This window comes from Euleptes europaea, chromosome 9 (genome assembly GCF_029931775.1).
Source record: "Euleptes europaea isolate rEulEur1 chromosome 9, rEulEur1.hap1, whole genome shotgun sequence".
Lineage (NCBI taxonomy): Eukaryota > Metazoa > Chordata > Lepidosauria > Squamata > Sphaerodactylidae > Euleptes > Euleptes europaea.
In genome coordinates, this window is record NC_079320.1 from 62,797,898 (window position 1) to 62,823,935 (window position 26,038).

Consider the following 26,038-nt stretch of genomic DNA (forward strand, 5'->3'; position numbering starts at 1 on the left):
GACCTGTTTGGCAACAAATATAGGTTAAGAGGCTTGTCGACTAGATTATCGCTTTTGTGAAATATGTACAGTATTTTCTGTTATATTATGTATGTTAAACTTGTTTAAGATAAATATTAATGTTTTTGTCTGATTTCAGGCTATTACATTGCATTCCAGAACAATACAGAATAAGCACACACTTTAAAATTGCCACATCAGAGGTGTCTCTAGTACAGCCAGCTCTTTAACTTGCCATACTACTACTATGGCGAAATATCAATGCTAATCCTGTTATTCCATCTCCAGAGACAGGTTATAGTTGGGAGTCAAGAAACAAGTGTTAAGCATTGGAAATCTAAACTGTTATGTAACTGGTAACAGTTACACCTGTCTAAGGGTGTAACTCTGCATAGAACTTTGCTGTAATGTTACAGCAACCAAGCAGTAAGATGAAAGATCATATAATGTCCTTATTTTTTCATTACTTATTTTTTCATTACTACACTTGATGTACTGACAAAAACTTCCAAAACTCTCAATGTGTATGAAACATGTTTTAATTTATTTTTCTATATACCAACTTATTGATTTTTAATCAATTCATACTTTATATGAACATTAAAGAGCATTAAAGTACCTTTAATTTGAGCTGTAAATGACTGCTGTACAACCACTCATAACACGTAGCCAATTTATTGAACAAAGGTTATCAAATATTTTAACCTCTCACAGCATATTCACCCACTCCGCAGCATTTATGGCCTGGAAACATGTGAATTTCAATTCTTGGAAGAAGTTGAGACGTGCACCTAAGTCTGTATCACCTTCTTTTACACAAAAAATCAGATCCTCCTTCTCTGACAAAGTGGCTTGAAAGAGAATGGCATTTTAAAAGATCAGCAAGAAATTGATCAGCTGAAACGTTTACAGAAAAATTGATATCATGTATTAATTATTGGAATAAAAGACTTCAGGGTAATATTTATCCAATAGATGGAGACCCTTTAATTATAGAGACCTTAAAATTATAAGGTAGAACATAGGGATATAACATTGTTGTTCTTCAGTTGTATATCTCGTTTTTATTATTTGTATTGTTTTTGTTTATAATAAAAATGAAAAAGAACATTGTCACCACATGGCAAACATGCATGCGTGATACAGCCCCATACAAAAGGGACATCAGTCACTATTATGAAAACTGTTAAAATTAGGTGATTTGCTCGTTCATGTGGCCACATGACCTGCCACATGTAGCAACTATAGCACAAGCTTCAGTGAACATACCTACAATCTGTGTAGTGTAACCTGGTTTTTCTTTGTGCATGCATTGGGTAATTCTCATATTACATTCGATGCAGGTACAACTGACAATGTGATTGAAACTGAACATTTATCCAGGTACCAGCACCCTCCGGTTTCATTAGTAAAGTGAACATATGTCAGCTCTTTCTTACAAAGAGATGTACAGGTAACACGTTAATAGGATTACCATGGCTCAACTGTCACACAGAGGCAACCTGCATTTGGCAACCATATAGGGTTGCCAGGTCCCTCATCGCCACTGGCGGGAGGTTTGGGGGCGGAGCCTGAGGAGGGTGGGGTTTGGGGAGGGGAGGGACTTCAATGCCATAGAGTCTATTGCCCAAGTGGCCATTTTCTCCAGGTGAACGGATCTCTATCGGCTGGAGATCAGTTGTAATAGCAGGAGATCTCCAGCTAGTACCTGGAGGTTGGAAACCCTACAACCATAGCATGTAGGCTAACCACAAAATGCACTTGGTGTGTATGTCTCTCTTCTGCTTTCTTTCTACTTGCTTTATGCTCCCTGTTTCTATAACCATATCACCCCTCTCTCCTCCAATGATTTGGGTCCCAGTTCAGAAAAGTTTTGCTTCCGGTTCTTTTTCCTCTCATTGCGTCGTTTCCAGTTCTAAATCGGGTCACACGGGACTTGTTTCAGAAGCGTTCCTGGACTTGTTTGGAGCCAGTGTGACAAAGATAGGGTCAGAGCAGAAAGTACCAGAACGAACAAACAATAATGCAGCTCCCCGCGAAACCTCTCCCCTCGAGCCTTTACAGCGCCAAAAGGGCATTTCTTCCATTACGCTGCAACCCACTAAGGCCATTTAGGCACGGGAGGTTTCACCTTGGATTTGCCGCTGTCTAGAAGCACCTTTCCCCCCCCCCCGTCTGAATTCTCAGAACTCAACAATAAGCCCCCGTGCAGAGTTTTGAGAGTTTGGATGGGGGGGGGGGGGGAAACGGGCATCTAGGGCGCAGCAAATCCAAGGCAAAACCTCACGTGCACAAATGGCCCAAAGCTCCTTCTTCTCTGGGACCTGCTGTTTTACTACTATTCATCCTCCACCGCGTTCGCTGTGTGTGCTAAGTGCGGTCAAGTCGCTTCCGATTCATGGCGACCCGCTGTTATTGCACTAGGTATTCCCAGCGATGTATTAAGAGTTTGAAAATGTTATAAAAAATACTGTTCACACTTTCTATGTATTCCCAGCGATGTGCGTGTTAAGTGCCGTCAAGTCGCTTCCGACTCATGGCGACCCTATGAATGAAAAGGGCCAGAGTCCAGTAGCACCTGAAAGACTCACAAAAATATTTTCTGGCAGGGTAGGAGCTTTCGTGAGCCACAGCTAAGCTAAGCTGTGGCTCACGAAAGCTCATACCCTGCCAGAAAATATTCTTGTTAGTCTTTCAGGTGCTACTGGACTCTTGCCCTTTTCTACTACTGCAGACAGACTAACACGGCTACCCACTCTGAACTATGAAAGCAAGTCCACCACGTTCGCAAGCAAGAGTAAAAACCGCATTGCTCCAGACTGGAAGGGCCTAAAAGGGAGAAGGGGGAGAACCTCTGCCCCCCCCTTCCTCTTACTCGGTCCTAAACGGCCTGCCCTTTCGTCTGGCCTTCGCTCCCCCCTCAACTGCGAATGGGACGTTCCCGGGAGCGAGTCACGTGAGGGAGCGGCCGCCGCCCCGGCAGTCAGCTGAGCGCGCCTACTTCTTCCCCAGCTTCGGAAGCCGCCTGCAGGAGCTGCGGCGTAACGGGGCGCGAGCGGGATGCGGCCGGGCGCGGTGTTGGTGGCTCTGGCCGTTGCTTGGCTGGCCGTGCTGGCCAAAGACCCGGTGAGTCGCGGCCGCGTTGCGTTGGTTGGTCGGTCGGTCGCGTGCTGCTTCCGGAGCCGTGCCGTGCTCCGCGGCGCCGGCGCGAGGGCTCCTAGGCGGGGAGCTGGCAGGGCTCGCGTCGGCCTGCTGGCTTCTCCTGAGGGTAGATCGCGGTGGGTAGCCGGGTTGGTGGGTCGCTAGCCGGGGAGAAGAGCAAGAGTCCAGGAGCACCGTAAAGGCTTAACGGTGCATTCCTAAGGAGGACAGAGCAAGAGTCCAGTAGCACTGTAAAGACTTAACGGTGCATTCCTAAGGAGGACAGAGCAAGAGTCCAGTAGCACGTTAAAAACGTAATGGTGCATTCCTAAGGAGGACAGAGCAAGAGTCCAGTAGCACCTTAAAGACTTAACAATGCATTCCTAAGGAGGACAGAGCAAGAGTCCAGTAGCACCTTCAAGACTTAACGGTGCATTCCTAAGGAGGACAGAGCAAGAGTCCAGTAGCACCTTAAAGACTTAACAGTGCATTCCTAAGGAGGACAGAGCAAGAGTCCAGTAGCGTCTTAAAGACTAAGAAAAATATTTTCTGGCTCATGAAAGCTCATACCCTGCCAGAAAATATTTTTGTTAGTCTTTAAGGTGCTACTGGACTCTTGCTCTTTTCTACTACTGCAGACAGACTAACACGGCTGCCCACTGTGAATTATCTTCCTAAGGAGAGTGACTCCAGTCTAAGCCCATTGAAATGAATGGGCTTAGACTGGAGTAACTCTCCTTCGGAATGCACTGTAACAAAACCTCTGGCAGGGTATGAGCTATCCTGAGCTATTCTAGTTCTATGGCATAAACTTGAGTCCTGAGTTTGGGGGCATAACTCAGATGTTGTTTCCTTTTGATAGCTTGTGGCTGAAAGTGGACAGGCAGGTCTTATACTCTTTTTTGGAGAATCGCTGCAAGACTTAACAGATTCCCCTGAAAAAGCCTCTTGGCGAAACACAGTGGAAATTTTGGGAATTTTAACTAAGTAAATAAGGTATCTTTTACCTGATTTCACGCCATCGGCCTTGGCCTGATTTTTTATTCCATTGGGGGGAAGAAATCCGTCAGATTTCCTGCGAGGCATTTTGTAGCCCCAAACTGAACCAAGCCCTGCAGCAACACCACCAGGACTCAGTTTTGGGCCAGCTGACAGCAGCGGAGACCCAGGAGGTGATGCCAGTTGCCAGGAGTGAGCCCTGCCCTGCAGTCAGTAAGAACCCTCATAGTTGAGCTGTCCCCAGCGATCGCTTGGATCGCCCTGCCAGAGAGCTGGCCTTGACTTCCTGGTGTGTATTTTGACGCTCAAGGCAGCCGTTTGTTCTTAGAGTGGAGTTTAGGAACAGGAGGTGGCTCCGGCAAAGGTCCCATTTGATAATCCCGTGGTGAAAGAGGAGGGCGGAGCGGAAAGAATGGACCGTTCTCTACGTTCTCGCCATAGCAGAAAAAAGAACCAGCTTGGTGTAGGGTTTCAGGTGTCCGATTAGGACCTGGGAGTCCCAGGCGCAAATCCCCACTATGCCATTGAATCTTTCTGGGTGCCCTTTGGCCAGTCGCACGGGCTCAGCCTGAGCTATCTCACAAGGTTGTTGTGAGCATAAAATGGCAGAGGGGTGGGGATGTTGTTAGCCACTTTGAGTCCCCACTGGGGAGAAAAGTGGGGTATAAATGAGGTAAATGTACAGAGCAAGTTGCTGCTAAAGAGGTTATAGTTACGTCTTGGGGAATACTTTAGGGTCCTTTTTGAGAAATGCACACTTATAAAGCCACAAGCGCATAGGTGGGGGGACCCTTTTGGGGATCTTTAAATAATACTGAATGTATTGGCTCCATGGTGAATTCTGAAATCATTCATAAAAAGGCCTTGAATTGGGAGCAAAAACAATTCAACTGTCCTGAAGGTGAAAACAACAAAGAATGGCGTTTAAGGGTTTTGTGGGCCTGTTAGTCCTATGGACCTGCACTGTTTCAGGGAGGAGGGAAGCTTTGCCTATGCGGTCTTAACACTGTTTGTTATGAAAACTGCTGTGAGCCTTTCTTATGTCCGGCTGTGAAAGCTTAAACCCTTTATTCTACAAGCAAGAACAGAAAACACTGACTGGGGCGGGCTGGGGAAGGAATAGCAACGCCTTCAGAAATTTCTCTGCATTACAGTTGGCCGGCCTGCTTGTCTGCAGACCACCTACAACGTGATCCTTTCCAGATCATATGACTATTTTTTTACTATTGTCCAGATCATATGACTATTTTTAGAGAAGTGGGTTTTTTCCCTGTTTTTCCCCTTTCCCCTAGCCAGTGTAGTGGTTGTGTGATTGGTTTATTCAGTGCCCTTTGAGCCACATAAGGTCTTTGGAGGACGGAAGCCCAGAGCTTATTCAAGGTTTGGGGGCTTAGACACAGAATGTGCAAAGTAGTCCTAAAGGGAGAGCCTTTAAGTGTATGCAAAGCATTTTTCTTTACCACCCTGTCACCACAACTGACACATATATAGGATGAGGAATGAAGGCATCCATGATGGCAGTCATGAACTTGGGTGCAGATCCAAGCTCTGGTGTCCCATGTTTTAGAAATCAAGCAGTAGCACTGAGGTTTTTTCCTGCTGTTATTAATTGTGAAGTTACATTTTTCTCCTACTGTGCATTCAGTCTACTTTGTAAGGTCTTGCAGAGGTGCACTCGGTTGAGATGGTCACATGCTGCTGGGCAGGCAGAAGGTCCGGGTTCAATCCCTGGCATCTCCATCTGAAAGGATCAGGTTGTAGGTGATATGAAAGACTTCTGCCTGAAACCTTGGAGGGCCGCTGCCAGTCTGAGTAGATGGCACTGACTTTATTGACCAATGGTCTGATCAGTGTAAGACAGTGTCATGGGTATATATGACTTATCCAAAATCAGCTGTGTGGCTTGTCCGTTACCTCCATACATACTGCCACATATGATAGAGGCACGAATTGCAAAGGTCTAGAACTCTGAAAGCTCTGAGGCTCTTCCATGTGCAACTTTAAAACTGGGAGTGTTCTTTGTGTCAGGATGCTGAATAAGAGCCATGTTAACCAGAATGTGGTTTAAATGTGACTTCCTTACTGTTTTGCATTAATAGCATTCTAAAGTGACACTGAAGACTAAAAGGTCACGTACATCCTGTCATTTGCTTAAGAAGTACACAGTTGCACGTGCAAAAATATCTTCAGTTTGCCTTTTCCACGAATTGATGGGAGAAGTTCAAACTGACTTCTTCTTTACTCCTCCTTGCCTTTTGACCTTTTGCCTTTAAACGAGAGATCCAGAGCACCGGTGCTTGCTAGATGACTACTAGTCCGGTCCTCAGAACACTTGCCTGAGAGTAAGCCCATTGAATCGACCAACATAGGATTGCTTTTGATGAGTGCAACCCTAAGCAGAGTTACACCCTTCTGAGCCCAGTGACTTCAGAAGACTTAGGAGGGTTTTATTCTGTTTAGGACTGGGCTGTAAGGGAGCAGATCTATTGGGAAGCGAGTCTGACTTCAGTTAGTGGGGCTTTCTGGAAAGTATTCTTCGGATTGCAGCTGAAATGAGTTTAAGCTATAGTTTAGTTACAGCCATTATTCCTCAAGAAACAAACCAGAATTGTTTGTCATACAGAGGCTTGTTTCTTCCTTATCCCATGGAAACTTAGCAGTAGCAAAAATGCTGAGCTTACAGTGAAAGGTGTTTTCCATATTCCCTTCCCCTGCCTTTCCTTGGGAGCCCTGTGTCATTGTTAAATTCAAGCTGTCTTGGAGCTATTTCTCAGGGCTCCCACATCTGCTTGCGCAGCATCCTGACCGAGCAGAGCACTCGTTTTGCTTGTATGAAGAATTTGCCTAAAGTACTGAGCACAGCAGTTACTGTGTTCCTAAGTCTATCTTGGAATCTCTTTTTCCAGGCACTATAGATGTTCAGATGTGGTTCTGGTTAGTAATAAGAAGGCCACTCAAAGTATGCTCGTGTCCCGCCTTACACTTTGATTGCCACTGATCCTGCAGAGGCTGTTCCCTTCCAATGAGTCATATATCTTGCTTGTAGTATGTACTTCTTAAAAATATAGACAGTGGTTCTCTCCAGAACTTTAAATTAGTCATTCCTCTGCTTAACTACGGAGGTGTGCACAATTGATAGCGAGGTCCCTGGACTCTTATTTACCATTAAAAAATCATTATTTCCCTGTCTTCCCCCATATGAGCCATTTACGTAGGCCCACAAGAAGGTTAAGCAGTCATTTATATTTTTATATATATTGCAGAAAGTCAATTACATTAAATATTTGCCTAATAAAATGAGTGAAAGGTAAAGATTGTTTAATTAACCATTTAAATTATTGCAGATATTTTGAAATGCTGAGAAAGGAGGAGTCACAATTCCAAAGGGGCCCACAGGTTCAGAAGGGTTGGGGACCCCGGCTCTGTCATTGATTAAGTAGTAGACCCTTGCAAAAGGTCACTTGGTGGACTCGCTTAATCTGCAATGCTGTCCTGGTATTATGAGGTGATCTCTAATTCTCTTCTTTTGAATTGTTCTATATGTTGGTCTGCAACATCAGCCTAACTATACATATGCTCTGCATGGACAGAGCTGAAACAAAGTTTGATACTAGTTCCATCCTTTTCTAGAAAAGGGGGAACAAGCAAGCGACACCACCCCCCACAAGAGGTAGATGCTGTTCATCACTTAGGTGTGTAGTAACTGGTCTTCAACACAGGTGAGCAGGTGACCAGCAAACTAAGCCGGGGTCCCCAACCCTTTTGAACCTGTGAACCCCTTTGGAATTGTGACATAGGGTGGTTGGTGTAGCCAGCCTCCAAATGGCTACCACTAGAGGTGGAGCCAGCCACAAAATGGGAGGTGATGCATATCTCTGATAGGCACTCTTCAGTGTTTCAGGCAGAAGTTCTGCTTAACAGAATGCTCTTTTTAAATGATTGCGTTGTTTAATAATATTTTCTTACCTACACGCAGCTTACCTTTAGTCACACACTGAAGATCCTTGTGCTTTGGTGGCAGCTTCTGTTGAAGCAACCTTCTTTTAAAAAATCTGCTCTGTCAGTCAGAAACCCTGCTGGGCACCAGGAAAAGTGTTGGCAGCTGTATCATGTTGGGGACCCATGCACTGAGCCTAAAAGAGTGGCATCTTATGCCCATCCAGCTTGGGTTAGAGCCGCCCGCTCAGATCAAGAAGACTGATGGAATAACATTCTTAAGGGCCTATGACTTTGCAATGTAGGAATACCTTTAGTCCTGGTTTGAAGTGTTCTGTAATTGAATATCTTTTAGAGTTTCAAGAAAAGGCTGGATTATTGTCAGACATAACACTCACAAGCAAGACAAGGCCAACTAGATTTCATTCTAGCTCATCCTTTTATTTAAATACAGATAAAGCTTCTTGTTTATCCTCGAGTCAGGCTGGAGTTGGCCAATACGGGTCTGTGCGCACCTTTATCTCCTTTGCTGCCCTACCTGTCTCCTCTGTAGGTGGCATCAAGCTTGAATTGAGTATATTTCACATGCTGAGCAAGTGATCTCTACGATTTTGGCCTACTCAAATAATACTCCACTGAAGGCCCAATGATATTGTAGCCGTCCATGGTGGAACTGCTTGTAGAAGGTAGAAATCATGTTAGGCTTACTGTAATGGCTTATTGTCTCTGTAATGTTTCTTGCACCAGGAGATTCAAGAAACCTTTCGAAGATAAACTAAACAGGAATAAAATCCCCAGGCTGGTTTGAGAAAATGCAACTATGCTTTCATAGGTTAATTTGGAGAGTGCCAGTTCATGTAATGGTTAATGTAAACCAGAGTTTCCCAAACTTTTTGAGTATTGGAGCACTTTTCAGGAGAGAAATTCATCACAGAGCACTAATTTTCACCTAGCACCTATGTACTTAACCGAATGCCAGTAGCATTTTTCTTTCCCATCTCTTCATGGAGCACTAGGAGATGTTTCGCGAAGCACCAAGTGCTTTTTGGAGCACAGTTTAGGAACTTCTTCTGTGAACTGTTGCCAAGCCTTCCAGTGTTTCATATCATTGCACAAGACTACTGGGTGTAGTGACTATCCACAGTGATATGACCCATATTCATGTCATTTGTTTTGACTAGTCGTGTGCCTATGATTACTTATACTTATCATGGGAGGGCATTTATGCATATCTGAGCATGGAATTCCTGTGATCAAACTCTGTTCATTATTGAAAGCCATAATCTAGATAGGAAGTGCTTATTCTTTTTCTGTGCTGTCAAGTCACAGCTGATTTATGGCTACCCTGTAGGGTTTTCAAGGCAAGAGACGTTTGAAGGTGGTTTGCCGTTGCCTGCCTCCACATCATGACTCTGGTATTCCTTGGAGGTTGCCCATCCAAATTCTAACCACAGCTGACCCTGCTTAGCTTCTGAGATCTGATGAGATCAGGCTAGCCTGGGACTATCCAGGTCAGGGCAAGTGCTTACCTTGCCTATTTGGGGGGAAATTACAATTTTAGAAAGGTAATTTCTGCATTAAAATACATTCTTGCTTTTAAAAAACCCTTTCTGTGAACTTACACGTTAAATGATATGCAAGTCCGTGCTTTCATGGCAGTGGGAAGGAGCTTCATGGCTGAATCTTGAAAGTCCTTCGCATTGAGTGGATAGGAGTGTAACATAATGTACAAAGGTAATTGGTCTCTAAGCATACTTCAGGCACCTAATAATACTTAAGCCCAATATGAGAAGTATATACAAGTGGAGAGGTCTTGCCATACTTTTAAGGTCTCATGGCCTGATCTTCTGCATCCATATTTGGAAGTAAACCCGACTGAACTTCATTGGGTTTGCTGTTGGGTAAGTATGTAGAGTAGAAGCAGCCTCAATGTTAATTTTTCTGTATGCTAAATCTGCAAAGGCTTTAAATACACTGAAGGAGTATTGCATGCAACAAATGCAGAAGAGTTTGTTCTGAAAAAGGGATTTGTCTTGTCTTTTTCAGTATGGCGAAGATTGCCAAAATCAGCTGTATCCTCCAACAGGACCAAGGTAAGTAGTTTTAACCAATTACAGCCAATAGTGTAGCAGATGCAAGGACAATCCTTTGTTCCCCCTGGCTTAGTCAGATATGAGCAGGTTGCACTGAGTCAGCATTGGAATGTTTAGGGTTGCCAGGCCCCTCTTCCCCACCGGCGGGAGGTTTTTGGGGTGGAGCCTGAGGAGGATGGAGTTTGGGGAGGGGAGGGACTTCAGTGCCATAGAGCCCAGTTGCAAAGTGGCCATTTTCTCCAGGTGAACTAATCTCTTATTGGCTGGAGATCAGTTGTAATAGCAGAAGATCTCCAGCTACTACCTGAAGGTTGGCAACCCTATGGATGTTGCTGCAAATAAGGTGAACGTTGTGAATTGCATCAGCAGAAGCATTTTATTATAGATTTAAAAACCCCAGATGTATTCTGCTTGCTTATTGTTGGTCAAGCTGCCACCAAAATATTGTCTCGTTTGAGACACTTCTTGGCCCCTCCCAGGGAACAACAGGAAAAACTGCCCCCTACAGAAGTATAACAAAGATGCTTTTGCTATGAAAGTCGTATGGCATAACTGTAATTGAAAGAATGTAAAAAAGTGCTTGTAAAAATTGTGGAGTACAAGGTGGGGAGCCCCGTGGCGCAGAGTGGTAAGCTGCAGTACTGCAGTCAAAAGCTCTGCTCACAACCTGAGTTCGATCCCGACGGAGGTCGGTTTCAGGTAGCCGGTCAAGGTTGACTCAGCCTTTCATCCTTCCAAGGTCCGTAAAATGAGTACCCAGCTTGCTGGGGGTAAAGGGAAGACGACTGGGGAAGGCCCTGGCAAACCACCCCGTAAACAAAGTCTGCCTAGTAAACGTCGGGATGTGACGTCACCCCATGGGTCAGGAGTGACCCAGTGCTTGCACAGGGGACTACCTTTTATCTTTACCTGCTGGGTGGGGAACTCTAAGGGGAAACGGTTGAAATACAGTGAGTGATTCACATATGAAGGATATTGCATAAATTTTGTGGAATTTGCCTTTTACAGGGTCAAAGGCAGCATTCCGAATTACTTCATCAATCTTGACTTGCCACCTCATGAAAGATGGGCCCAGGTGGCACGTGACAAGAAAGACGAGGTATTGAATTTCAGGGGCTGGGAGGAGAGGGTCTTGTGTCGTGTTTGTAAAGAAAAGCAAAATAATTGGTGCTGGCACAGACATAATAATTGATGCCAGGCATGTGTCTTTCTGGGGAACTGGGAATACAAACTGGGAATACAAACTGAAAATTCTGTAATAGAAAACTATGGCCATTTATGCATGGGAGGGTTTGCCTTGGATTTGCCACTCTCTAGACACACATGTTCCCCATCCGAATTCTCAAAACTCTGCATGGGGGCTTATTTTTGAGTTTTGAGAATGTGGATTGGGGAAATGTGCATTTAGAGAATGGCAAATTCAAAGCAAAACCTCCCGTGCATAAATGGTCTATGTTCAACTTGCATCTTTTTTTCCTTTTTAAGGCCTCATTACTTGGTTAACTACTTTGGAGGCTGAGTAGCCAGAACTTAGAGGAATGAGCGTTCCATGGGTGAAGCCAAACTTTCATTAAAGTAAATGTCCTTAGGGTTGAGCTATTAAACTGAAAATAAGTTTCTGGGTTTGTGAAGGCTTCAGTAGGGTGTGGACATGGGTCTTTTGCGCAAATTGAAAGGAGATAATCGCTTCCAGTTCCCTCTAGTTGTGTTTCTAGTTGTGGCTTAACCCCGAAAGAGGCCTGCTTCAGATACACCAAAGTCAGGGTATCTGGTTTTCCTTGAGGTTGCTTGTTGCTACCTGCCAAGCCTGTAAAGGCTGCAGCATTGAAAGCTGAGCCCATCAGACAGCTGGAGCCGAAAGAGGTTACCTTGACTGAATCCTCTCTGCTCTTGCCGAAGGAGTTTTTAGATGGAGATTAGTGGCTCAGAATCAGAAAACTGTGATCAGAGCCCTGCTGATTCACTGTCTTATTAAATGGAGTGGATCTTTGGGTCTTTTCCCTTTGCCCTGCAACACCCCCACCCCCCGCTGGTATCCCTGGCAAATCTGCACCTGAGGCTCAGGGACACCAAAGAATGCAGCTGAAGGGGAATTAGGCTTGCCAACCTCCAAGTACTAGCTGGAGATCTCCTGCTATTACAACTGATCTTTAGCCAAAAGAGATCAGTTCACCTGGAGAAAATGGCCGCTTTGGCAATTGGACTCTAGGGCATTGAAGTCCCTCCCCTCCCCAAACCCTGCCCTTCAGGCTCCGCCCCAAAAACTTCCCACCAGTGGTGAAGAGGGGCCTGGCAACCCTAAGGGAAATCCATATAAATTGTTCTCTTCTCACCCAGGTTGGTGGGAGGGGAATGTTTGGATCCAACTTCTTACATTGTATGCACTCTCATTAATTAAGAGGGCTGAGAGGGAGAGCCAGCGTGGTGTAGTGGTTAAGAACGGTGGTTTGGAGCCATGGAGTCTGATCTGGAGAACCGGGTTTGATCCCCCACTCCTCCACATGAGTGGCAGAGGCTAATCTAGTGAACTGGATTTGTTTCCCCGCTCCTACACACGAAGCCAGCTGGGTGAACTTGGGCAAGTCATTCTCTCTCAGCCCCACCTACCTCACAGGCTGTCTGTTGTGGGGAGGGGAAGGGAAAGTGATTGTAAGCCGGTTTGATTCTTCCTTAAGTGGCAGAGAAAGTCGGCATATAAAAACCAACTCTTCTTCTTCTTAACTTCCTTATGGGCCATGTGCAGGATTTATGTGTTTCTGTTTCTTGCGTTTCGCTGCCCGCAAAATAGTAATCTTTGCCCTTTTTTAAACCCTGTAGCTGAACATCTTAATTGAGCATATCAAAAAGATAATGACCGTGGTGTTCCCAAGTAGCAAAATGATACAGTTGTTGGAATCAAAATTGGTGAGTACTTTTCCCAAGTGTCTGAAACTTGCGAGAAAGTGGAGCTTATTTATTTGAAACATGTATGGCCTGCTTTTCTCCTAGCAAGCTCTTGGATTCAGTCTTGAATTTAAAAGTGACTTTTCCCCTTCTGCGGGCCTCCTGTTGACGAACTCTGTTAAAATATATAGCTGTACAGCACAGAGTAATCTTATATTGACTGGCTGTGTCAGGGGGGTGGAAGTTTAAACCTTTGGTCTGTCATCAAGAAACCTTTTCAGACGCAAGCCAAAGGGGACCTATGTAATTGGCCTCTTCCTCAGGGTTCCAGGTCCTTGGTTGTTGTTTTCTTGCCTTCTGCGGTTCCACATGATACAGGTTCAGTTATTTAAACAAGCTGTAGAGAGGGGACGGGGCTTTGAAGAATCTCCCGTGACCATATTCCATAGCTTTAGCTTCTGTAAAATGCCGCAAGGCTTTTGTCAAGAGGTGTGTTCTAGATAAAAGCTTTTCTTGAGGCATTTTACCACATCTTTCAAATTATCCTCCAAACGTCTGACTTCTGCAATAGGCCTCTGAAGGCCCCTAGACACTTTGCAGACTATATCCTATCAGTTTTTCCACCGGTACCAAGGGAAGAAGGGTTTCTTTTTGACCTTCAAAAAGGCTGTGCTGGGGAGATTATGGGACCCAGACTGCAGGGGACTTAGGCAGGATTGCCCTTCTACCCTCTTGCAGCCCTGGAAAAGCTAGTAAGAGCCCTGTGTATTTTAGACGTACATTCTGTGTGCAGATGCTTGTGTCATATATAAGCAGTCATTGGGTAGCCATGCTTGTCTGCACCTCCTCACGACTGTAGGTTCACTGGCAAACCTAAAGTAACTTGGCCTCACGGGTAACATCTTAAATGGCCTCAAGTTCCTGTAATATGTTTTGCTGACTGTTCCTAAAATCATCAGTACTAGAAGGAATTAGACTTCAGATTAATTCAGATTAGAAAAATTCAGATTAGAAAGTCATTTAACCTGTTAAAATCTTAATTGTTAAAACATATGTTCTTCTTTTAGGCTTGGTTAGGGTCTACTCTTCCTTATCCTTTCGCTGATGAGATCAAAGGCATCGCTGATGCATGTGGCGCTCCGTTAGGTAATACGTTTTGCTATGACAGCACCTGGCTTTGACATTGCACTGAAAATGTATTGCTGCCCAGTAATATATACTGCCCAGTTCTAAATGAGATCCATTCTTTTCTTTAATGATACTGTTCATATGGCCAATTTGGCCCTGAACAATGTGTCACTAAGATCAGAATTAAAAAGGAACTAGATATCTGTTTTTATATAAATCTAGATAAACAATAAGGAAATTAGTATTATTTTTTTAATCTAGAGCCAATATCTAGGGAGTTAATTGAACTGATAAGGAAACTTTGCTGAGAATAAACTTCAGAGAGCTTTGTTAAGAATTCCATCTTTACATTGCCTGCCTTGGGGGATGATGTTTGGTTTCATGCCAATTGCCTATTTAACCGCACTATAAACCAATTAAATAGTTTTTCCATTATTTGTTAGGAAGAATCAGGGTGTGTAAGCTCTGTTATTAATCATAGCTAATCGGTATCTATATGGCCTCCTTAAGAGTTTGGATTAGATCCTGTGGTGTTTATTAATATGAGCAACTAGCCAAGTTAGAAGGAATCTCAAGAGAGGCTGTATGCTTATTATTGCTCAAGAAGGCATGGAACATATTAGGCCCAAATGTTTCTGTTCTATATCCTGCTGTCAAAACATCTTTTGGGGCTACAGAATATGTAATTGAGCTAAAAGCATCTTTTTTTCGTATGGTGCTTACGACCCTAAGGTTTCAACCCATGTCAGTCAGTGTTTAGAAGGGTACCACTAGAGCTCTGTTTAAAAGGTATGACTTTTTAAAGAATTGATAGAAGGTATCACTAGAGCCATGTTTTTGTACGTATGGCTAGAACTGAAGACATTGGTCTCAGGTCAGCACAATAATCAAACTTTGATTTGCCAATGAAGGAAGTTGTGAACTCAGGGCAGGACCTGTGATTTGATTAAGTGTCTACTTTTTGATGGTACTATATTGAGAATACTCAGATTTGCTGTCCAGGTCGTTATGCTTAGGAAGGAAGTCATGGAGACTGATGACGAAGAAGAGTTGGTTTTTATATGCCGACTTTCTCTACCACTTAAGGAAGAATCAAAATGGGTTACAATAACCTTCCCCTCCCCACAACATGATATGCTTCATTGCCAAGTCAAAGATCTATGTTACGTTTTACCGTTTTCACATTGTGTACAGTGATATGTTTTAACATCTTACGAATGTTCTCACCAATTATAATATCTTTGGTTGACCACTGAACACAGCTGACAAAACAGTGAGTTAGATCCAGCCAGCTTCTTAGCTCACCTCGCCCAATTACTTTGCTTACTTTGCATCCCACGTGGCTTTTGTGTATGTGGGTCCCGTGATCCCCTGAATAGACTTCTTGGGGATTAAAGAGGAACTCAAGAGTCTTAGTTTGAGTCCTTCTGTGTAAGGTCCAGTAGTGTCCTTCTGGTGTTCTGCCTGCAGGTATTCTGTGCACGTTTAGTTTGGAGTGACCCCAGTGAAACTGCCAAATAATGTTCTGAAGATGTGTACCACCCTCTGTTTTCCCCCCCTCCTACTATGTATAAAGTTTTGTGTTAAATAGTCACTGAAAACAGTGACCTTTTTTTTTTCATTTAGAGGTCTCTTTACCTTTTTTCATTCAGGTGACATAGTTATATTTAATGTCTTCTATGAAATCTTCACTGTGTGCACTTCAATAATAGCAGAAGACGACACAGGTAAGGATTGCTTAGCCACTGCTACTTTTTTTAATGCTTTACTGTTAAGATATTTTTATCATTGATCTATACAATCTTTTTGTCTCTCCCCCACCTTTGCTTCTAAACCAGGAAAGCTGTATCATGCCAGGAATCTTGATTTTGGGCTCTTCCTTGGGTATGTCTCTTGATTCTCCTTGCGGTGTGTCTTGATTCTCCTCACAGGAGGGGACTGGGATGTTAAAATGGTAAAGATGGCAACAAGTGTAGGCTCACTTCTGGGGCCATGGGGCTCCGCTCGCTTGTGGCTGTCAATGGCCGTACAGGGCAAGGGACAACTGGGGACTCCAAATGAGCTAAAGAGCCCATCCACCCCTGTCTCCCTACGACTAGGATAAACTGGTGTGCTGTATACAGCTCACAAGAGTCAGATTTTCTTGTTGTAGAATTTTGTTGAGTATGGAGTAAGGCGCCAACATGGAGTAGTGGTTAAGAGTGGTGTTCTGGAGCGGTGGACTCTGATCTGGCGAACCGGGTTTGATTTCCCCACTCCTCGGAGGCTAATCTGGTGAACTGGATTTGTTTCCCCAGTCCTACACATGAAGCCAGCTGGGTGACCTTGGGCTACTCACCCTCTCAGCCCCACCTACCTCACAGGGTGTCTGTTGTGGGGAAGGGAAGGTGATTGTAGGCTGGTTTGATTCTTAAGTGGTAGAGAAAGTCAGCATGTAAAAACCAACTCTTCTTTTTATTTGTGTGTTCTTGTTTTCTAAGTACGCAAAACCCAGATTTTAATTTTTTGTGCGTATGAATGAAAATGTTTCAGACGCCTGGCAAGTGGTCCATGTCTCCACTTCTGTAGAGTAGCCCCATCTTTCAGCAGGTTTAAGTAAAATACTTAAGGTAATGAATACTTAAGGTAATATGTCTTTGCAGGTGGGATATTAAAAATAGTACTTGGATTGTAACACAGAAGTTGAAACCATTGGTGGTATCACTGGACTTTCAGAGGAACAATAAGACAGTCTTTCGGTCTTCAAACTTGGCAGGCTACGTGGGAATGGTATCTGGAGTCAAACCAGTAAGAACTCTGTTTTATGCAAGACTGGGAATTGTTTTGCTTAAAATGTCTCCCAAAGGCACATAATGCCATACCTTACAAAGCAGACTTAAAATACAAACCTAGTATTTCCAAGCAACTTAGGGATGGTTGTTATCTTTCTGTCTAATCTACCTCACAGGGCGGTTGTGAGGACAGAATTGGATGGAGTGATAAAAATATTGATGTTACACTGAGCTCCTTGGAGGAAGGGTGGAATAAAATGCAATAAACACAGTGTTTTTCAAAAGACTGTTGCTGAAGATGCTACTCTTGCTACATACTGTATGCTAAGAGATAAGGATGTTGTCCCATGCCCACTGGGCCTACAGTTTCTGGTGTCGAGACTTAGTCCAGAAGGAAGGAATGTGTAAACCGTACACAAAGCTTATATTCTGCAAGCAAACTTACATTTTCTTGCCACAACCAGAAATGCTGAGGAGGCACGAGAGTTCCCACAGCCCAAAATTCATCCCTTGGCATCTTGGCTTCCATTGTTCTGGAATGTGGGACTGTTAGGAAGTGAATTTCATGCACCAGTTTTGATTGCTAAGTGCAAAAAGTTTAGATTATTCTGATGTTTCTTGCAGTTGGTATGCCTTCATCTATGTGTTTCCCAAATTTCAACTTTCCTTTCAGCTTTTTTGTTATAGTGGCAGTACTTTAAGGATTCTAGCCTGTGTCAAAGAGCTCCAACCAGCCTCCACCAGTTGGGCTGCTTTGGTTTGGTCAAAAGTTTCCCAAAAAGACAAAACATTAAACTCCGGGTCTCCACCGCCAGTTTAATCAGTAGCTGTCACCAACTCTGGACCAAAAGTTAAGCCTCCAGGCACGGGGTCCAGAGTAACCCCTGCCAAGCTTCAAATTCAGTGTGACACTTTTCCTGCCAGGCTGAGACCTAGCCAGGACTGTTCACACTTCCCAAAACTGTCTGAGGTTTTTGGTAAGTGGTTTTACACTCACAAGGCACTTAGAATTTAGGCTTGGAATCCCAAAATCAAAAGACACAATCCATTTAAAGGCTAACAATTTATTTATAAGATTTATGCTGGTTTATAGGAAAGAAAAGAGGTTTCATGAAGTGATAGGCAATAAAATAAAAAAACCATTTAGCATAGCTAACTAATACATTCAAAAGCCTTTTTGGTTCAAAAGGATTGGCAAAGGTTTCTTGCATCAGATTTATAGTTACCAAGTTCCAAAGATGCTTCCAGCATTCAAGAGTTTCAAAAGGTCATCCAAAGGTTTCTCCAAACAGGTCAGCTTGACCAGAGTTTGCCCCTCAAGGGCCAAAATCAAATGGGTTGTGATGCCGCCAGCACAGCTCTCCTGCTGTACCCCAAAGCGTGCATGATTTGCTCAGGACTGGTCTGTCCTTATATCCGTTTTCTCAAAGGGATGAGCTCATAGAAGCCAATTGAGAAAATGAAAGCAATTAGCTGGCAATTAATCGCTTGGTCAGAAATGCTGACTCTTTAATTGGTGTTCAGGTGAGGAAGCTTGTAGGACTACCTGCACCTGGACATCGTCATGATGGCTGACCGATTAGTTACTATGGCAATGCATGGCCTTGCATTCCAAAAAGGGGAAAGGTTTAACGAGAAGCAGCTGGTTGCCTATCTTGTTCTCTCCACAAAAGCAGTTTTCAAAAGGAAACTTATTTTGCTGGTCTAAAATCTCAATAACACAGAATTCATAGGCCTCTAGGCCTGAACCAAAAGAAATCATACAATCCAAGAAATTGAGAGACCTCAACTTCTTGACAGCCTGTACTTTGAGTTCCTCCATTTTGAAGAAGAGGTTAGAAATGTCCTGTTTTTTTTTCAGATTTTCCTAGAGATTCTGAGGTCTTTGTCTCCACATTAATGAAATGTCAGCGATCTAGCTGATCGGAAAGTAGCCCAACAGTTTTGGTTTCTCTGTCAGAATCAGTAGGTGAGGCCTCAGTGTGTATATGAATTATAAAGGATCTCCACTGTTCAGTCATTTGAAGAATTTCTTACACAAATAGTCCCATACAAGATGATACAGACTTAGAAAACAGATGCCAATTGTTGGATACCAGTATCTTTGCTTCAAGTATAACTTATATTTAATTTTACGTTTTTAGGGCATTTTTACTCTAACCATGAATGAACGTTTCAGTATTGATGGAGGTTACATTGGTGAGTAAATGGTTTTACCCATGAAAGAACAGAGTATCAGGCATAAGCTTAAATGGGTAAATGACTTGCATTAGCGTTTTAGCCTCAAACCATCCGTTACACAAGAGATGCGCACAGACTGAAGAAATCGCACTGTGTTGCGTGATGTGTGTGGCACTAAGAAGCCGTGTAATATAACAGGAACCACACCTGAGGATATTTATCTGAAAACAAATGTCAGTTTCCCTACTTGGTAAACTTGACAAGGGCTGTGTGCCTAAGGCTGCAGTTCTGCACACATAAACCTAATAGTAAGCCCCATTGAATACTGTGGCTTAGATCCTGTAGAAAATTACTGCTGACAGGAGGATTTCCATCAACCGAGCATGTCTTCCTTACTCCCCCCCCCTCCCATGCTGCTGTTCCAGTGAGTCCCCAGAAGCATGAAGCATGCATCTAAGGTTTTATACAGGAGATTTACTAAGACTCCCTTCAACAAGAGGGTATGTCCATGCGGAACAGGCCAGCCAGACTCCTTACAACACATTATCTTAGATTGTTTACATGACGAACCCCGTAAAAAATTTATATTACCCTTAATCAGCAAACGGATGGCCTCTTACAGAACAACCACATGTCAGTTCTTGCTGAACGACATTTCAACTGATGTTACGGTGAAGGGGGCAGAGTTTTTGGCAGAAGCTGTTAAGGTTGAGATTCAAACTTAATTTTAATCTAGGTATGTACTACCTGGTTATCTCTGACCTTGTGACCATCAATATTATGCCAATAAAGGTTATCCGATTCTGATTCATGAAGCATGCAGGAAGTCTGCGGTGGAGTGGGGGTCCAGTGAAAATCACACACCCTTTCCAGCAGCAGAAAAGTTAGACAGCATCCAGCCCAGTAGCATGTACTTCTAAGTAAACATGAATAGGAATGTACTGTAAAGAGGTCATGTGGTATTAAAGCTCTTCTGACTTGTGTTGCTTACAGGAGTCTTTGAGTGGATCTTTGGCAAGAGAGATGGTTGGTGGATGAGCTTCCTTACTAGAAGTGTCCTGGAAAACAGTACAAGGTAACACTTGCATTTCTGAAGTGCTTTATCTACAAATAGGGCAGTGCCACTGTTGCAAATAACTTTACATAAGAACATAAGAAAGGCCATGCTGGATCAAACCAAGGTCCATCAAGTCGAGCAGTCTGTTCACACAGTGGCCACAAACTAGGAAGCCCACAAACAAAAAAACAGCATCCTGCCTATGTTACCCAGCATCTAATATAATAGGCATGCTCCTGTGATACTAGAGGGAGTAGGTATGCATTATGACTAGTATTCATTTTGACTAATAGCCATGGATAGCCCTCTCCTCCATGAACATGTCCACTCCCCTCTTAAAGCCTTCCAAGTTGGCAGCCATCACCACATCCTGGGGTAGGGAGTTTCACAGTTTAACTATGTGTTGTGTGAAGAAAGACTTCCTTTTATTTGGTTTGAATCTCTTACCCTCCAGCTTCAGCAGATGACCCCTTGTTCTAGTATTATGAGGGAGAAAAGTTTCTCCCTGTCCACTCTCTCCATACCATACATAATTTAATAGGCTTCTATCATGTCTCCCTTAACCGCCTTCTTTCCAAGCTAAACAGCCCTAAGCTGTTTTAACTGCTCCTCATAGGGCAGTTGCTCTAATCCCCTGATCATTCAGTTTCGTAATGCTTTTACAATGCCTCTCTGAAAAAAATCGAGAGATTGTAGCTTTCCTTAAGGGACCCTTCACAGACCAAAGAAACGGGGTGTATTTAAAAGATTAAGCCTTGCATTAATGGGCAAAATACTTCAATTCCAGCCAGTCCTTGAGCTACTTAACTTTAACATTTTGACACATTTGGAGCAAAGTGAAAAATACATTCTGACCAACCAAGGCTTGGCTGTGAGTCTGCCGAGCTGTATGTCTTTTGGTTCATGCCATACCATCTCCATCATAAGAACATAAGAAAGGCCCTGCTGAATCAGACCAAGGCCCATCAAGTCCTGCAGTCTGTTCACACAGCGGCCAAGCAGGTGCCTCTAGGAAATCCACAAACGACGACTGCAGCAGCCTGTGTTCCACGGCACCTAACATAATACGCATGCTCCTCTGATCTGTCCCAGCTCCTTGATACTGCAGCTTCTCTGGGTTGTGAGAGCCTTGGGATCAGGCAGATAGTATTATTCCTGGGATGGGAATGGGTGGGGGAAAGGCAAAAACAGGGAGACGTTATCGTCCGCCCCCCAGCTGAAAGGTTGCAAACAGGAAACAGCCAGGAGAGCTCCCAGCCTGGATGCTATAGCAGCCTTTTATCTTGAATGTGAATGGATGTAGGTCGGTGGTGAATTGATGTAATAGGTAGTGCCAAAGGAAGCTATCATTTGGGAGTCCCCTGAGGCTTTCAGAGGGTCTCCTGTGGTCTATCTGTCTTCCTTGATGCATTCATCAACGAAGGAGCTAGTCACCTTCTCCTCGCCTGAGTTCAGCTGTTCCTGGAAATAATGAGATGACATTTCCTCTCATTTCTTCATTTTCTCTGGCCCAGGATCTTCAAATATTTGCTCTCGTGCACTGGGCCATGTAGACAATTTCCAAACTAGATGGTGGTTGCTGGGCACTGAGTATTGAAGAGCTGGGCTTCACGTTCTGCGTATTGTATGTGGCTGGTTCATGTCGTTGTTTCTGTTGCCTGCAGCTACGAAGAGGCAAAGGACAGGCTCACCAACACGAGGCTGCTGGCTCCGGCTTATTTCATATTGGCAGGAAACAGGTCTGGACAGGGAAGTGTGATTACACGTTCCCGAACTGCTGCCCTAGACGTTTGGGAGTAAGTATGTTTTTTATTGATATTAAAGCTGTATCTCACCGCCCACGTGACGGGTGTGCTTGTGTATCATCCGGATTGCTAGAACAAACTGATGTTCAGCCTCATACCAGGCAGCATTATTAATTAAAGGTTTTGGGGTACGTTCTCTCTACTTTTATGTCTCTGTTCAGTTTCTCTCTTTCACAAAAAAAAATTATATTGAAAACGACTCTTGTCTGTTAATACCACTGAGTACTCTTCTAATGTTACATCTGTGGTGGATATCTTAGGTAGTTGAGTTCTGTTGGTAATACATTTGTTGTATTTTTTTAACTTTGTTTTCCTTGATGGAAAATGGATGATAAAAGATTTATTTATCCTTTTTTCAAGGCTGAATGCAAAGAAAGGTACCTGGTATGTGCTGGAAACCAATTATGACCGCTGGAAGGTTCCATTGGTTGTGGATGATCGGAGAACTCCCGCAATGAAGTGTATGAACCTAACAATGCAACAGGTAGATTTGCATAACATGAAAACAGTCGCTTTTAGATTCCATCAGCCAGCGTGGTGTAGTGGTTAAGAGCGGTGGTTTGGAGCGGTGGACTCTAATCTGGAGAACCAGGTTTGATTCTCCACATGAGCGGCAGACACTAATCTGGTGAACCGGGTTGGTTTCCCCACCTCTTCCACACGAAGCCAGCTGGGTGACCTTGGGCTAGTCACGGTTCTCTCAGAGCTCTCTCAGCCTCACCTACCTCACAGGGTGCCTGTTGTGGGGAGGGGAAGGGAAGGTGATTGTAAGCCGGTTCGATTCTTCCTTAAGTATTGGAGAAAGTCAGCATATAAAAACCAACTCTTCTTCATCATCATTAGTTTTCTAACAAAACAACCCTAAGTAGTTAATCCTTTTTCATCCGATTGACTCCAATAGACTTGGAAGGGTGTAACTAACTCAGTTTAGGGTTGCCCCGCAAGCTTATTAGTTTCCAAGATTCAAGATGTGTCTGCTCCTCAGGACAGAAGTTAAGATCCCTCACAAAGGCTTTCTGGTAGCCAAAGAACCATGATACCGAAGTCAGCACTTCTGCTATCTCCCATAGGTAGAACAAATCTGTAACGCTGGCTGGCCAGCCTTCTGTTTGGTCATTTTGTGGAAGCATAAATTCATCTCCTCTCTGGTATAACTTTGTATGGGAAACTCCAGTCATACAAGATATCTGAGGGGCTCTTGTTTTAATAAGAATACTACACCTTCCCAAGTGTTCAGAGTTACTCTGTTTTGTTTTCTTAGTAGTATGGCCGCTATGTGGCAAGTATGATATGATAGTTTTCTAAAGCCACCTAGCAAGTTCATGGTAGAGAGACAATTTGAGCCAGGGACTTCAGTCAAGTAGCCACTGCGCTGTTGGTATATAAGAAAATTAGGTGGGTTAGAATTCTGTTCAAGTGCAAGGGTAGTACAGAAATTGCAATTTTTTTGTTGCAGTCCCAAGCTAATTTCAGTCTACGTTCTTCTGTTTCCCCCCTCCAGAACGTCTCACTGCCAGCTTTGTTCAATGTTCTCTCCACAAAGCCTGTCCTTAATAAGGTAATATTTTCCCACTTGTACATTGTTTGACATTTTGTACCACCTGAAAAGCCTGATTTGAACTTTCCCCAGTAATTAGTGAAACATTTTGGCTTTAACTACCTACAGTGATCTGATAACTTAGTGGTTTTAGCTCCTGCTTGACTCACAAAATTGCAGCGGCCATCAGAGGCAACTGTTCTCACGCTCTAAATCCAGGAGATGTACTAAAAATATCAAAAGGTTATCTGCACTCCTACCAGGTGGGGAGGGGGAGGATTGTTCTCAACTTTTCGAAACTTGGCACCCAGCAGAATACTGCTTCTCCTGTTGTAAAGAACCGCATGTATCTCCTGGCGCTTTAAAACTGGGAGACTCTCAAATCTCAGTTAATACATTTAGTTGAATACAGTTACGTTCTGCTGTTCTTAACTATACCACACCACTTTAGTTTACGCATGCTAAAAAAAATGTTTTACTGATGCCCCATGAAAAAGCTCCCTGTATGTAGAAAACTAGCATTTTTTAATGCCAGGAGTTTTTAAAGAGGCTGCATTCTTTTGGCAACACACATGTATGCATCCAGAAGTGGGACAATGCAAGTTAAGCTTGCAAAACACGAAAAGAGTCACTTTTAGAGCCATTTTTGATAGTCCTAGTCAGCATAGTGTAGTGGTTAAGAGCGCTGGTTTGGAGCGGTGGACTTTGATCTGGAAAACTGAGTTTGATTCCCCACTCTTCCACATAAGTGGCACAGGCTAATCTGGTGAACTGGATTTGTTTCCCCACTCCTACACATGAAGCCAGCTGGGTGACCTTGGGCTAGTCACAGCTCTCTTAGAGCTCTCTCAGCCTCACCTACCTCACAGGGTGTCTGTTGGGGGGAGGGGAAGGGAAGGTGATTGTAAGCTGGTTTGATTCTTCCTTAAGTGGTAGAGAAAGTCGGCATATAAAAACAAATTCTTCTTAAGCTGCATTGGCGGATTCTGCTGAATGTACAGATTGGCAGCCTGGATAATCCCATGTTTCCCCCTGCAAGCCCTCCTTTTATTCATGCTTTACAGCCAGCGTGTGTCTGCTACGGGACCTCAATAGAAGGAAGGGAGAGAACAACCTCCATTGCTTGTTGCGGGGCAAGGGTGTGCATTGTGCCAGATACTCTGTGCCTCTGGGAGACTCCTGGCTTTAGCTTCTAGAGAAAGGGAAGGGTTTGCTTCTCTGCACAGTCACAGGGAGCATTTCCCAAGCCCACATACATAAGGAACTCTTTGTTTCTGGCCAAGACAAGGATGCAGGGCTGCGATGTGCTTGCCTGGTATGAGCTCAGCACTCTGCTAGTCAGTCAGCTGGCAGAGAGTGACCTAAAGCCCCCTTTGTTCCCTCTGTTCTATTCAAGACCCTTTATATTCCCAAGAATCCGACGGGCACCAACAAATGCCTAAGTGGGCATCGTGGTGATCCCAGGTGCCAGGATGTGGATCGCTACTCCGGATTTTCCTAAATTTACTAGCACTATGTTTCCTGAGCATTGTGCTCAAGTTTTACGTGCGGCTTTGCTAAGTCATGACATTTGTGATTACTTGTGTTTCTTCAGAGAAGTAATTAGTGTTTTACTGTATTGACAGTTTTGAAATAACCTGGGGGGGAGTTGCTAACACTTAACTCATACTGTGTTTCCCCCCCCCCTCGTCTCCCTATTAGTTGACCGTTGCTACAACATTGATGGATGTTTCTGATGGTCACATAGAGAGTTATTTGAGGAACTGTCCAGATCCTTGCAGTCCCTGGTGAGGACTGAGCGTGCCAGAGGAATGAATGCTCTCCAGGGTGGGCAGGATTGCAACTATACTTCTGCCAAGAACCTCCTTAGCCTGCAGAGTCTCCCACACAATGTTGATCCACTGTAGCCCTTGGGCTCCTCCGCCTGGTAGAACATGTCTTAAGAGTGGAACATCCTGCTTCTTTAATTGCTTACAGCTCAGCAAACTGGCACTCAAATGTCCTGCCACTCTTATTTTCAAGTGTCTGCTTTCTGTGAATGAAACAATTGCCTTTGGGTTCCTCCTTCTGCTACTGCAGCTGGTCAGTTTTCAGGAAACTGTTAGGATTTTTAGAGGACGGGTTGGAAGGGGTATTGTACAAACTCATTCAGGTGCAGGGTTTGTTTTTAAGACCGGAGGAGAAATTAAGCAGGCAGCCTTGACAGTGGCTAAGGAAGTCTGACCATTCTCCTAGACCTTCCGATTACACTTCTGTTCCTGCTATTCTCTCTCCAGCATGGTGTAATGCCAGCGTGGTGCAATGGTTAAGAGCAGTGGAGTCTGATCTGGAGAACCGGGTTTGATTCCCCACTCCTCCACATGAGCGTCAGAGGCTAATCTGGTGAACTGGATTTGCTTCCCCACTCCTACACATGAAGCCAGCTGGGTGACCTTAGGCTAGTCACACACTCTCAGTCCCACCTACCTCACAGGGTGTCTGTTGTGGGGTGGGGAAGGGAAGGTGAT

The 26,038-nt window shown here is 44.0% G+C and overlaps 1 protein-coding gene across 1 annotated transcript; it reads left to right on the forward strand.

The window, feature by feature from the left end:
• Positions 1–3,060: 3,060 nt before the first annotated feature.
• Positions 3,061–25,371, forward strand: ASAH1 (N-acylsphingosine amidohydrolase 1). The gene is made up of 14 exons (XM_056855072.1): positions 3,061–3,126; positions 10,123–10,169; positions 11,178–11,268; positions 12,987–13,073; positions 14,120–14,198; positions 15,833–15,907; positions 16,019–16,064; positions 16,823–16,967; positions 19,096–19,150; positions 20,126–20,207; positions 21,854–21,985; positions 22,355–22,478; positions 23,496–23,552; positions 25,233–25,371. Exons 1-14 carry the CDS (start codon positions 3,061–3,063, stop codon positions 25,320–25,322), a joined length of 1,176 nt encoding a protein of 391 aa, XP_056711050.1. The 3' UTR covers positions 25,323–25,371.
• Positions 25,372–26,038: the final 667 nt, after the last annotated feature.